The sequence below is a fragment of the Delphinus delphis genome, chromosome 7 (assembly GCF_949987515.2).
Source record: "Delphinus delphis chromosome 7, mDelDel1.2, whole genome shotgun sequence".
In the NCBI taxonomy this organism is placed as follows: Eukaryota; Metazoa; Chordata; class Mammalia; order Artiodactyla; family Delphinidae; genus Delphinus; species Delphinus delphis.
Window position 1 is genome coordinate 32,393,662 of NC_082689.1, and position 13,757 is coordinate 32,407,418.

At 38.4% G+C, this 13,757-nt stretch overlaps 1 protein-coding gene across 4 annotated transcripts in view; it reads left to right on the forward strand.

Annotated features, from left to right (window-relative positions):
• The window catches only part of RAPH1 (Ras association (RalGDS/AF-6) and pleckstrin homology domains 1), a 98,402-nt gene that overhangs the window by 75,762 nt on the left and 8,883 nt on the right, over positions 1 to 13,757 (forward strand). For all 4 annotated transcript variants that reach the window (XM_060016245.1, XM_060016244.1, XM_060016247.1 and 1 more), the window contains exons 8-13: positions 505 to 570; positions 1,886 to 2,029; positions 2,907 to 3,017; positions 6,813 to 6,911; positions 7,968 to 8,088; positions 11,792 to 11,934. In XM_060016245.1, the coding sequence (XP_059872228.1) occupies positions 505 to 570; positions 1,886 to 2,029; positions 2,907 to 3,017; positions 6,813 to 6,911; positions 7,968 to 8,088; positions 11,792 to 11,934 (684 nt within the window). The remainder of the gene's footprint in view (positions 1 to 504; positions 571 to 1,885; positions 2,030 to 2,906; positions 3,018 to 6,812; positions 6,912 to 7,967; positions 8,089 to 11,791; positions 11,935 to 13,757) is intronic.

The following is a 13,757-nucleotide window of genomic DNA, read 5'->3' on the forward strand; positions in this document are numbered from 1 at the left end:
AAAAAATGTTTCATAAGGCTGATAATTAGAATTCAAATTTTAGTTGAGTCAAGCAAATGAGATCATGGTAGCCTCAGAGAATTTGGGATTTAGATTAAATTTTCTCCATCTGGATCAGTTAAACTCAGCATATTTTAAGGTAATTTGCCTTACTTGTTGTACTTAATAATTTGTAAACCTTTAAGGTCCTGTAAGTGTAGCTTTCATTAGATATACAAAAACATATTTGCTAGCTGTTGCATGTAATATCACCTCAGGATTTGGGGGAGGGCAGTTTACGGAATAATTCAAGATAAATGGATAAGGTAAGGAGGAGGTCAGTGTTAAGCATTTCCGTGAAGATCCCACGAACAGGTTGCTTTTCAAAGGGGTGTTCCCCTCACTCTGTGTAGGCAGGAATCAACACAGGGTTTCTGTGTCTCTAGAAGAAATCATATACATCCCTGTGCCAAGGGAATAGCAGAGTGGGTTTATCCTTTAACTTTCATCTATTCATTTTTCCAGAATTATCTTCTGGGAAAAAAGGAAACAGCTGAGATGGCAGATAGAAACAAAGAAGTGCTGTTGGAGGTATGACTTCCTTCCCTCCTTCCCCTTTTCCTGCACATTATAATATTTCAAATATTAAGCACCTTTTTTGAAGTCCAGAATGTCAGTGCTCTATATTTATAATTACAGTCGTAAATAGGGAAGCCTATTTTCTTCCATAGCCTGTTGGAGAGAGTTCAGTTGTGTGAACATTAGAACACCGAAGAACCTTGTGAAACTTATTATTTTGCCAGGCAGTGTACTAGTGGGCTAAAAGGAGTTATGAGCTTTTAGTAGCTGACAAGTGGGAGAAAAGGCTGGTCATGAAGGATGTGATTGTACTGTTTTATCTGCTTACCCAGAGAGAAATTTGAGTATAGTTAGCTACTTACAAAATATTTCAAACCTTGGCCTGAAATAACTCAAATAATTTTAAAAATCATAATGATTCTTTTTAAAAATATATATACATCTCTTTATTTTGAAGAGTAATAAAACAAATTCAAACATAATTGAATTTTTGGTTTTTGCTGATTTTAGAGAACTAAGGTCGACATTAGTATGTTTGAAAATCTGAATAAACTCTTATTTAGCAACAAGGCTATTAGGAAGATGAAGATCAGCACTAAGCTTTTCATAGGGATGCTATAGCTATAATTAAGAAAAGTACTCTTCATAATTCCTAATTGTTTTTTTTGTTTTGGGGAGAGAGAAATTAATTCACCTTCATGTGTTCAAGTTTAGTGAGGATTTCTACTTTTCCTTTACTAAATACATGATTGATTTTTAAATTAAATTTTTATCTAAGTATAGACATTAGAATCCAGAATTTTGAGTTTGTTTATATTCCTTTCAACCTAGTATTAAATATTCCTTGTTTTAGAAGTTTTGATACATTGATAGTTTTTAAACTGTGAAAGTGTAATCATTCATTTAGCATGTTGCTTTCTTTTAAAATATATTCCTATTTAACGTACAGCTAATCGAAATGTGTTGTTAATTTGGAGAAAAATAAAGTCTAATGTTTATGTTAGCTCTGACACTTTGATTAAATTTAGTGTAACTATGCTGTTTATAAATGCATTTAAGTACTTTTATATGCAACTCAGTTGACATTTCACCTTAGTTTCCTCAAAACAATGTTAGGTAAAAGTTCTTAGGGCTTGCCATAGTCGTTCCAGAGTAAAGCCATGTAATGTTTAGAACAGAAAGTTCTAATTGAGGTAAAATTAGCAGCATGGTTTTTATACAGAGGTATTTTGGTTTAATCACAGTGTCATGCATTTCACAGGGGTAAACACAACTTTGTTCTGAGAATCTAAGGATCGTGTCTTTCCAAATCATCTTCTTCTTTTAGGAGTGTTTTTGTGGAAGTTCTGTAACTGTACCAGAAATTGAGGGAGTCCTTTGGTTGAAAGATGATGGCAAGAAGTCCTGGAAAAAGCGTTATTTTCTCTTGCGAGCATCTGGTATTTACTATGTCCCTAAAGGAAAAGCAAAGGTGCGTCCCTTCTGCTGACTTTTAGCTTCCCTATTATGCTGATTGATTTTAATTTGTAGTGAGCATGCTAATAAGGTGATCTAGGCTCTGATTTGTTTCAGCTCATGTACGACACACAAAACATTGCTTTGTTTATTGATCTATTATAAGAAAGAAGAAACCTGAAAATGTTCACTCTCTGCTCATTAGTTGGGCCCATCTCGATTCTCCTGGCAAATTTGAAATCATGCTTTTATTTCTTATTTTTGGAGCTTCTGCCAGAGTCATTTTTGCTTGTTATTGTTCGGGGGAGAATACCTTTCTAGGATTACAGGCATTTCAGCCTTGCTTAGGTAATGTGCTTCTGCTAAGGGCCCCCATAGTAGCTGTCACTTCTGTGCTTACTGGGGGCCCAGCACTGCAGAAGATCTTTACAGGGTAACCTCATCCAGTGTTTACCACCATCCTGAGAGGTACATGTTGTCGCCCCTGTTTAACTGGCGAGGAACCCTGACTTGAGAACTGCTGTACTTGAGATATGCACTACAGGCACTGAGCTACATGATATCTCTTGTTCTTTTCAGAGAGCTCTATCATACTATATTGTATTTAATATAAATACTATACTATATTTAAAGTCTCTTTAAAGTGCCATCCTTTCCAAGCAAGCCATTGTTCCTTATGAATGGCAAGACAGTAAGTGAAACAGACTGCCTTTTTTGTTGCATCATGGATTTAAAGAAGAAGCATCTGCAGAGAATCTCACTGTCTTGTCTTCTGCAAAATAGCAATAATTTCTACTTGGTAAAGTTTGATTCTCAGTTAGAAGCTGTTACTAGTGATATCTGCTTGTTTACACATTACTGTTAATTCAATCTTTCGGGTGTTTTTTCCGCAGGTGTCTCGGGATCTGGTGTGCTTTCTCCAGCTGGACCATGTCAATGTTTACTATGGACAGGATTATCGGAATAAATACAAAGCACCTACAGACTACTGTCTGGTGCTCAAGGTAAACATATATCTCTTTTTAGGAATTTTAATTGATGTTAGGCATAGAGAGGGTTATTGGACATCTTAAAATAGTTTGGATCTCCATCGAGTGTCCTATTTTTGCTTTTTTCTGTATAGGTTTTTAAAGGAATGGTAAAGGGAATTCCCTGGTGGTCCAGTGGTTAGGACTCAGCGCTTTCAGCTCCCGGAGCCTGGGTTCAATCCTTAGATGGGGAACTAAGATCCCACAAGCTGTGCATCGTGGCCAATAAATAAATGAAGGAAGGGGGGAAGGAAGGAAAGCATGTGTTTATCCCGCAGCTGACCCTAGTTAGAGTGATGACACTAGGAAATGGATACTGAATTGTAAGCTTTGAGTCATAATATATAAAATGGATTAGATTATAAATCTGAGACTCTCATTTAATAGCTGGCTTAGTTTAGGAAGACTTAGATCAGAGCCACATGTGGGGGGAAGGGTTCTTTTCCGGTACTAACTCAGCAGAACCAACAGAGCCCGAGTTCAAAATGGGCTGGTTCTCATGTGGTCCAGAAATAATTCTTGTCTCCCTTTTCTCCTGAACTATGGCTCTGATAGCCCACGCATGTATTATGATCCATCTAAGCTGTTTTTAGTGATTTTTTTCCCCCTATATCCAAACTTTTGAGTTTCTCATACTCATCATATCTGTACTTTTGAGAACTGACATTTTTAGTGATCTATTGGAACATTAGGAAAAGGTAACATTAAAAAGTTCAGGGTAATTATGGAAATGATTATGTTTTTCTCATTACGTTTTCTCATTTTCTCAGTAGCCCCGTGGTAACTACTTAGGTCTACATGTTTATATCATCGTTTGATTTTGCTTTTGTCTGAGAATTGTCAGTTGGGTTTGAAGAGGTGGTTTAGGATTTTGGGGTAGAGTTTTGATTGCTTTGATAAAGTGAGGTGTATTATAATGGTAGCCCTTTATTAAGTGATCGTTTTTGGAGAATACCCTATATCACTTAGTTCCAGTTAGCAAATAATTTTTTAAAAGTCAGTATAAAGTAGCTTAATCCAGCAGTTTTCAAAATGAGGTCTAGGGTCCCCTGGAGTCCCTGAGACCCTATAAAGGGACCTGTGATGTCAGTGTCATTCTTCTAATAATGCTAAGATGTTTTTTGCCTTTTATACTCTCATTCTCTCACAAGTGTGTAATGGAGTTTTCTAAAAGGTTACATGACACGTGATGATATCTTTGCTCCCCTGGGTAGTGGAATGTGTATTTGTATACTCTTATATTTAACTTTTTCTCAGCTTTAATTTCTTATAAGGTAAATATCAATATAAATAAGTTATTTGGGGGTCTCATAACATGGAGACAGTAAGAATTTATTTCAGTGGCTCAAAGTTGTCTTATTCTGAGAATAAGCTGCATATCAGCTTATTCTCAGACCGACTTACCTCAGCCACAAATGGCCACTGCCATTTGACCCAACAAAATCCAGCAGAGGAAGAGGGACTGTTTTTCCCTGTATGTCTTTTTTTAAGAGGAAAGAAATATTTCCCAGGAGTTCTTCTAACAGCCCTCCCTTTGAGGGCCGTTGGCCCGGAGTACATGCCCACTCTTACACCAATCACTGGCAGGGAACAAAGCCACCATTTTTGGTTTACACGAGTCAGAATTTGCTCTCTGAGGTGAGGGGTAAACATCCAAACAAATTGGGGTTCTATCAGAAAAGGGGTAGAGAGGAGGAGTTAGCTGTGGGGAAGGCAATCAACAGTGTCTGTTAGGGCCAGAAGTAAGTAGGACCACTGGCTAGTACTTTAATCCTTTTTGCAGCTCATAGAATTCTTAGGTTAAGAATATTTTTGTTCTAAGGGTTTTCTTGTTTGTTTTTATAATAATGATTTGTATGCTTCGTATTTGCTTTTAGTAAAGTCGGTTAAGCTAAATTTATGTATTTATATTGCCTACCTATTTATACCTAGAAATTTTAATGTATTGAACTGAAAAAAACACCTTACCACTGGGTGCAAATAATAGTAAAAATAATGGCCACCATTTACTGAAGAACTCCAGGGTGGAAGGTGCTGCACTAGAAGCACTGGACATGTCCATCTCACAAGTCTGGTCTAGAGTCCCCATTTTCCAGATGTGGAAACTGAGGTTTAAGGGATCAATTTGCCTGAGACCACTCAACTATTAGTATTTAAGATATGTCTTTCTTTCTTGTAAGTCTACACTAGATTTTGCCTATGTAAGTGTTTTATTCTTGAGCGTTTGAGATCTGACAAACCAAAAAGTGCTGCCACACAGGGTCTACACAAATGCAAATGTAAATATTTGTAGGGCCTGATCCCTTTCATCAGCTTTGAGCTTTAATGACTGAGTCTGAGTCCTTCCAGTGACATGCAGGATACAGGAAATATATACACACTTGTAGGAGGTAATAAAACACACCATTTGGTAATTAGGTTTTTTTTTTAAGATAATAAAAATAAGGGAAGAGCTTATTCATGAAATTTGACAATGTAGAAATAAATAAGATATATGTTGATATATTATCTGAAAGAGGTACACACTTGGGACACATACGTATGTGTGTATAATTAAGTATCTTAAAGGAAACCTGTGTTTTAAAAATATATATACCACAACAATTGTTGGAATAGAGCTCAGCTTAGCCAGGTCTAAATTTTCATCCCTTGAGAAATGAGGCAAAGTAATTTAATATGTTAGGTGGGAAGGAAAAAAATGGTTAGGATTTAGTGATGGAGTATGAATATGAACTTCTCAAACACTGTTATTAATAGAAGGATGTTATACATGATAATCATGGAAGTAACAGGGTGGTAGAGTGTTATAGTCTTATTTTTTAGCTTCTTGCATATTAGTTGAGAGAATTGATTTTCAGGCCTATATTGTTTCCAAAGTAATAAATGCGTTGTACATATTCAGTAGTTTCTTTTGGTACTTGGACTAAGATGTTAGAGTATCACTTTTAGTTACAGATTAGGAATTATGTCTCAGTCTAATTTTTGGCAGGAAGGGTTTTTTCTTCCCAGGGAACTAGTGGTTGTGGCCCAGTGGAGTTAAAACACCCTGAGTCTGTTCTAGCACTTGCATTTTGTAGCCAAGGTCAAGTCACTCACCTCCCATCCAAGACTCAACTGAAAAGTACATTGGGCTGTGAAGACTAAATCTGATGACGCAGTTGAAAAGCTGCTTATTGCCCAGAGGGCACATGCTGTGGGCAGAGGGGCCTGCAGAGCAGTGCTCAGTCCACAGCAGGGAGCAGCACCCATTGCATCCCAGGTGCTGCGCCCTGTGCTTCTTCCCCCCACCCAGGTGTTCACCTCCAGAGAAGCACTGGAAGCTTCACCAAAGACTCTCTTATATGGAGCCTTCTGATTCCATGAGTTCAGTTAATTCAAAGTGAAATAAACATTCTCCTCCCTTTTTATACTCTTATATTGGTAGATTAAAACTTCCACTGACTTTGTTAAGCTTGGTAGACTTTGTTTCTTTGAAATGTAGAAGGGGTACTGTGGAGTTTCCCATGATGTGAAGGTTTTTCTGTTTTTTGTTGGTTTGTTTTTTAACTGAAACATCTTGACCTAAAATTTAACACAAGTTTCTTTCTTGTTTATTTTGTAAAAATACTTAGGGCCATTTTATTTGGCCTTATGGATGTTTAAGAGGTATAAATTATTTGGCCATTATTCCAAAGACCTGTAATTTGTCAGGATATGTTTAAGCTTTGATAGACTTTGTTTATTTCTTAGTTCTCCAGGGGACTTAGTTGGATTTTGCCTTTAATCTTGCAGCACCCACAGATCCAGAAGAAATCTCAGTACATCAAATACCTTTGTTGTGATGACGTGAGGACCCTGCACCAGTGGGTCAATGGTATCCGCATCGCAAAGGTAGGTTGTCTTTTGGTTTGATAATGGAATGATGGGTGCTTAATGATATGGTTTTTGTTGTCACGATAATTATCCTGTTTGTTTCATGTTCATGATTTTGCCAGTGTCTAGTTTTCTCAGGCCTAAGTTTCACGTTTTAAATGTCTTTTTTTCTTGGTGATGGGGATAAGCTTTTAGCACTTGGTATCCAAGGAATAATACTGCTGGTAAAAGCTTATGTAGCATCCACGTGATTTATTTGGGCTTTGGAGAATGCACTGTATGATGCTTATATAGCAGAGTTTAGCCTAAACAAAAGAAATTTTTTGAAAATTAAACTGCCTTGGGGTTGGGGGAAGAATGAATAGGTGGCGCATGGAGGATTTTTAGGGTGGTGAACATACTCATACTCTGTATGATGCAATGGTGGGTACATGTCCTATACATTTGTCCAAACCCATAGAATGTAAACACCAAGAGTGAACCTAAGGTGACCTATGGACTTTGAGTGATTATTACATGTCCATGTAGGTTCATTGATGGTAACAAATGTACCACTCTAGTGGGGGATATTGATAATGGGAGAAACCATGCGTGTTTAGGGGCTGTGCATGTATATGGGAAATCTCTGTACCTTTCTCTCAGTTTTGCTGTGAACCTAAAACTGCTCTTAAAAAAGAAAGTCTTAACAAAGTTTTTTTAAAGGACATCTTAAGGGTGATTATACATAATGCTTGAAAGGGTATTTATTCAGTTACTTTTAAGTTAATGTAACTAAAAATAAAATTTATTACAGACATAAAATCAAAGTTGCTTTAAAAGTAACTAAAAAAAACTCTTTATATTGTTAATGAACATAATCAGAATCAAGTGTTGACTTCTTGTTGCCTTTCTCAAAATGAGGACAAATAAGAGTGGATTATAATTTACTGGTATGAAAAGAATTTTTGAAGTATTATAGGTATTTTAATAGAGACTATGAGTCAGTAAACAGAAATGTGTCCCCTTTTCCTATCCCACGCATCCATACCATACCCAGTAAAGTACAGATGTCATCATTTACTGCCTTCTGTTTAGTACGGGAAGCAGCTCTACATGAACTATCAAGAGGCCTTGAAGAGGACAGAATCGGCTTATGATTGGACTTCCTTATCCAGCTCCAGCATTAAATCAGGATCCAGTTCTTCCAGCATCCCAGGTAGTTTAAAATGTCCAAAGAACTCTTTACTACCAACAGGAAGGTGTCTCTGTAGAGACTGATAGAAGACCTGGTTATCTCAGAGTGATTTTTTAAAACTAGAGCCATGCCTGATTTCTAAATTATAATCAATAGGTACATGTGCTTTTATTCATTTATTTTTTTATTTTTAGAGGCGATAATATCATGGACTAGTTCCCAAATGTGTTTGAAATGGAAAACGGGTAAAGTGGTAAAGCCGGGAGTTTTGTTACATATTTATAAAGTTAATTTGAAACTCAATCATATTGCTGAAAACAACTGTTGATGCATAATTGGGGGTAGAAAGTTGCTTGGAGAAGAGTACTCCGAATCATGATGAAACTGCACTCCTTCCCCACAGGTTTCCTGACATTTCAGCAGAGTGGAAACAACTGGAATTAGTTCAGTATCACAGTTAAGGAAGCTATTTAAGTCATCAAATTTTGTAAAGTTTTCAGAGGAAATAGTGATACTCAAAAGGTGCTTATTTTCAGATTCCCACATCCTTTAAACAAGGATGCTGTGATCACATCTTAAGATAAATGCTTCTTTCCCTTCAAAAGTTCCGTAAATGATATCTGTGTCATCTAAAATCATAAATTTTTTCTTTGTTCTAACAGCCCATGTTATGAAATAATTACTTTAAGAAGTATTTGATTTAAAAGCTGTATGACTAGATCTCATCCCTAAATAAAAACACATCGAGAATGTGTATATACATGGGCTAGCGTACACACATATATTCTCTCTTCTGTCCACTGAGAGGGCTAGTAGCAGTGAGAACACTAAGAACCTAGACCTCGGTTTCTCAATGCCATTTTCCAAAACAAAGGATCCCAGGGCTCTGGAGTGGCTGATTCTAGGGCTGTGGCAGAGAATATATAAGATGAGCCTGGAGCATCATGTGACAAAGGAAGTACTCAAAAAAAACACAGCGATGGGGAGTCTATAAAAGGGACCCAGGACCCAACCTAAGAGAGTGCTCAGTGGCCAAAGCTGGAACAATTTGAGCAAGAAAATAACATAGTATAGGAATCCAAATTATAAAATTATAAAATAAATTTTATTATATTTTATAATTTTAAAATATAAAATAAATAGCCATCAGTCCATGGGGATATAAATAAGTTATTGAATTAAATAAATAAATGGAGAAGAAGAGAAAAATCTCCTGTACAGATTTCTAAGTAGATTTATACAGATGCTCTGCCCTCAAGGAGGTGGCACTTAACTCCCTTCTTGTTAAGTGTGGGCTGTGTAAAGTGACTTGCTTCCAAAGAGCACGGAGCGGGGAGGTGTAACCTTATATCTGAGAAAGCTGACAAACCATACCTCGGCCAGGTGATCACGGTAATAAGTCATATTGATAGCATGTGCCCTTGATGCAGTGTGATGAGACTGGCATCTTCCCTCTCTTGGTCTTCCTCCCCAAATCCCTTAACCTCAGAGAAAAGGCATCAGACAAATCAAAATTGAGAGACGTGCGACAAAATACCTAACCAGTACTCCTCAAAACTGTCAAGGTCTTCAAAAACAAGGAGAGTCTGAGAAACTGTCATGGGAGACATGACAACTCTCTGTAATATGGTAACCTGGATGGGATTCTGATCAGAAAATGGACATTGCGGAAAAACTAGTGAAATCCAAATAAAGTTTGGAGTTTAGTTAGCTTTTTTTTTTAAGTATTGTTTTATATTCTTTTTTTTTCTTAATTTATTTTTTGGCTGCATCGGGTCTCAGTTGTGGCGTGCAGGATCTTTTGTTGCGGCACATGGGCTTCTCTCTAGTTGTGGCGCATGGGCTTAGTTGCCCCGCGGCATGTGGGATCTTAGTTCCCTGACCAGGGATCGAACTGGCATCCCCTGCATTGCAAGATGGATTCTTAACCACTGGACCACCAGGGAAGTCCCAGAGTTAGTTAATATTAACATGAGTGTAGGTTCATTATTCGTGACACATGGACCAGAGTATTGTAACATGTTAATAACGAGGTAAACTGGGTGCTAGGTATGTAGGAACTCTGTGCTAGTTTTGCAACTTTTCTGCAAATCTGAAACTATTCTAAAATAAAATGTTTATTAAACTTGGGGGGGGGAGAAACCTTTGTGGCAATGGATTAGGAAAGGCACGGTAAGAAGAGCATGTCACAAGTAGGGTTGTAGAAAATGGAATTAAGGGAAAGATGGAGGGAAAAAATGATGTATACTATTTTATAAAAATTTATATAGCACTTAACAATTCAAGTGCTTCCACGTGTTACTTTATGAAGTGGTATGGTGCCTTTTCCCACTCCAGCATCATCTATTTGTATACATCGTGTTAAGTATTAGGTAGACTTTTTCAGGTAAACTGTAAAATCATACATATTTATGCTGAAGAGAGCTCAAGAAGTCACATGTTCCAGCCTGTCATAGGCTGTTATCCTAGATATTACATAGGGATGAAGAAAATAAAGTAGGTTTTATCCTATATTGCTTATATTTTTACCCTGAGGATACTATCTTAACTTTATCTAAAGGAGTTTGTGGCTGTTATCTTTGCAATACTTTGATGAACTTGCCTGGACTTGCTTATTAATACTGCAATCTAATAATGCCCACGTCTCACAGAGTGACTGGATGGGACTAGCTTTAACATTTGAGTCTCCACCAGATGCCAGACATTGGGCTAGGTGCTTCTGCAAGGTTATCTCACCTAACTTGGAGTCCAGTGAAATAATCTTTCCAGTTCCCTCACCCTGGATGTCAGTCAAATTACACTGTATCCTCAGCCATTCCCAGGTCCCTTGAAGATGTCTTCATGCCCTTCAGGAAGCCAGGCTATGGTACAGCTGCTGTCTTGTGATGTCAATACCTGAATCCCTAGGAAACACACTTCTTACTGGGGATCAGATTCTCAGTATTGTTCATTACTGGGATAAAGGAAGTAATCATCATGTATAGATCTGAATTCATAAGTGAGAAATCTCTGAGATGGTCTGGAGCAGGGGTATATAAAAAGATTGATTCTCCATGTAATGAAGATATGACTGAACAAAAAAATTCACTACTCTATTCATGGTTCATTAATTCTCTCTCCTTTTTAAATTTATTTATTTATTTTTGGTTGCGTTGGGCCTTCGTTGCTGCACGCGGGCTTTCTCTAGTTGCGGCGAGCGGGGGCTACTCTTAGTTGTGGTGCACGGGCTTCTCATTGCAGTGGCTTCTCTCGTGGAGCACGGGCTCTAGGCGCGCGGGCTTCAGTAGCTGTGACACACAGGCTTAGTTGCTCTGCCGCATGTGGGATCTTCCCGGACCAGGGCTCGAACCCGTGTCCCCTGCATTGGCAGGCGGCTTCTTAACCACTGCACCATCAGGGAAGCCCTCATTAATTCTCTTATTTGCTAGGAGTTCTTACAAGACAGGCTGTCAGGATACCAATAATGTTACTTGAACCTTTTATTGCAATTATCGGTTTCTTGTGGTGAACTATTTAAAAAGAATGGAGATTTCCTATTCACCCTAGGACAAGAGAAGTTTTCTAGTGGAAAACACGGGCTGTGTTTGTGTGAAATGAGTCAGGTAAAAGTAACTTGTTGCCGCATCGCATCTGATCTTGAGTGAAAGAGTTATCCAAACATACATATTTATACGTCACAATACTGACTTATTTAATCTGATTTTTGAAAATCTGTTTCAAACAGAGTCTCAGTCCAATCACTCCAATCAGTCTGATAGCGGAGTGTCTGATACGCCACCGGCAGGACACGTCCGTTCCCAGAGCATCGTGAGCTCCATCTTCTCCGAGGCCTGGAAGCGAGGCACGCAGCTGGAAGAGTCTAGCAAGGTAACACGCTCGGGTCAGGGTAGGGGGGAAAGCTGTACTGTTCCAGGGGTGTAGCTTGTTGTTCCTTTATTAGGAATCTTTCTTGGCCTTATTTCAGTATTCTTTCTTTGCTTCTCCTCAGAAATGGACATTTGTGAATTGGCTCTGATGATCTAAGATCTCAAAAAAAAAAAAAAAAAAAAAAAACCTAGCAGTTTTATCAGTGGCTCAGGATTTTAAGAAATAACACTTTCCACTCTTAAATCAGTTTGGATGGAGCAACAACACCCTCCAGTGCCAATGCCTTAATTTTCCAAAAAAGCTGCTAAGTGTTGATTATTTCTTTATTCGTTATTTAGTTTATTCAGACTCATTCCTCTATCTTCCTTTCTTTTATGCTTCTTGGCATTTCTCTGCACACTGATGAATTTTCTCAATTTATAGTTTATGTGGAAGACTAAATTCCAATTAATCCCCTTAAAATTTAGGATCCCTGAGCCTTGCATAGAAGGTTGTTCATTGACCCTGAAGGACACAATTATAATTATTGCAAGACTGTTTAGAAAAATAGAGAGGTTCTTTAGCCTGGTTGAAAGATACCATATCAAACTGCCTCTGAAGTCCTGTGGGTGACCGTGTCCCAGCAGTGCTCACCTCTCAGCAGGCGAGGGCACACACCATCGCAAGGAGCCAGTAGGACACCCGGCCTGGCCATTTTGTTTTCACCCAGCAATCATTTTGATTTTTCATCATTGTCAGTCTTGTCTGAATCACTTACATCAGTACGTTCATCAGTGAGAATTAAGTGGCTATTTCCCCTCAGTTTATTCCTTTATTTGCATATGTGGTTGATCCACTGGACATGGAGAGGGTGGAGGGAGGCGTATGTAGCCCAATGGGGTGGAACACTTTCTCTTAGAAAAATAAATATTTGAGAATTGGTTCTAATGACCTAAATTCTCAAGACACTGGCAGTTTAACTCCCTTATCGGAGGCTCCCACTTTTAAGAAATACTTCTTTTTCCTTCTCGTACTTCATCAATTTGAGTGGAACAGCACTATTTGGTGCTGGTGGTCCACATGTGTCGTAGACAAGCCGGGTTTACACAATTCACATACCTAAAGAAAAGTCCTTTACCTTACTAAACATAACACATGGTGTTATCCATGTGCATTTTAAATTGTAGAACTACCCAGTTGTCATGAGAAAGGCCAAGGAAAGCAAAGGTCCACATGGTCTGTGACGAAGCAGTGTAGTCCGTCATGGCACGTAGTGTCAGAAAGTCCACGAACCCTGCCATGCAGCAGTGACAGTGTATTTGAGTCTTGACCCCCTGTGTGTTTCTTCTCCTGTTACCTCAGTCTCAGGTGCCAAATGAGAAGGCCAGCACAGCTAAGGTCTACTACACCCCTGCAGCAGCCAAGACAGGGTCAAGTTAAGGTCGGGGGTTGTTCTTTGGAAACACATTAACCTGGGTGACTCCTGTAACCAGATCTTGCGGACTAATGCTTTTATTTTGATGTGCAGTTATTAAAGGAACATGTGAATGTCCTGACGGGCATTAGAACTCAGCCCCATAATGAGCCTTCTACTCTACTAACCTAAGCATTCTTGACGCTAATTAGATGTCATTCAGAATTGGAAACAAATGGTTTATCTTGGATGCTCATAGTTTGTTCAAAGAGCCTAAAAGATGTACCCAAAGTTATTAAGCCAGGAGTTCTTCCTCTGCTCTCTCAGAAGTACTTGAACCACATTCATGCATGAGTAGCTCCATGAAATAAATGACCAGATGTGGTAATTTGGGCAGTGCCAAGAGGGGCCCACATGGGCTGGTCAGCAA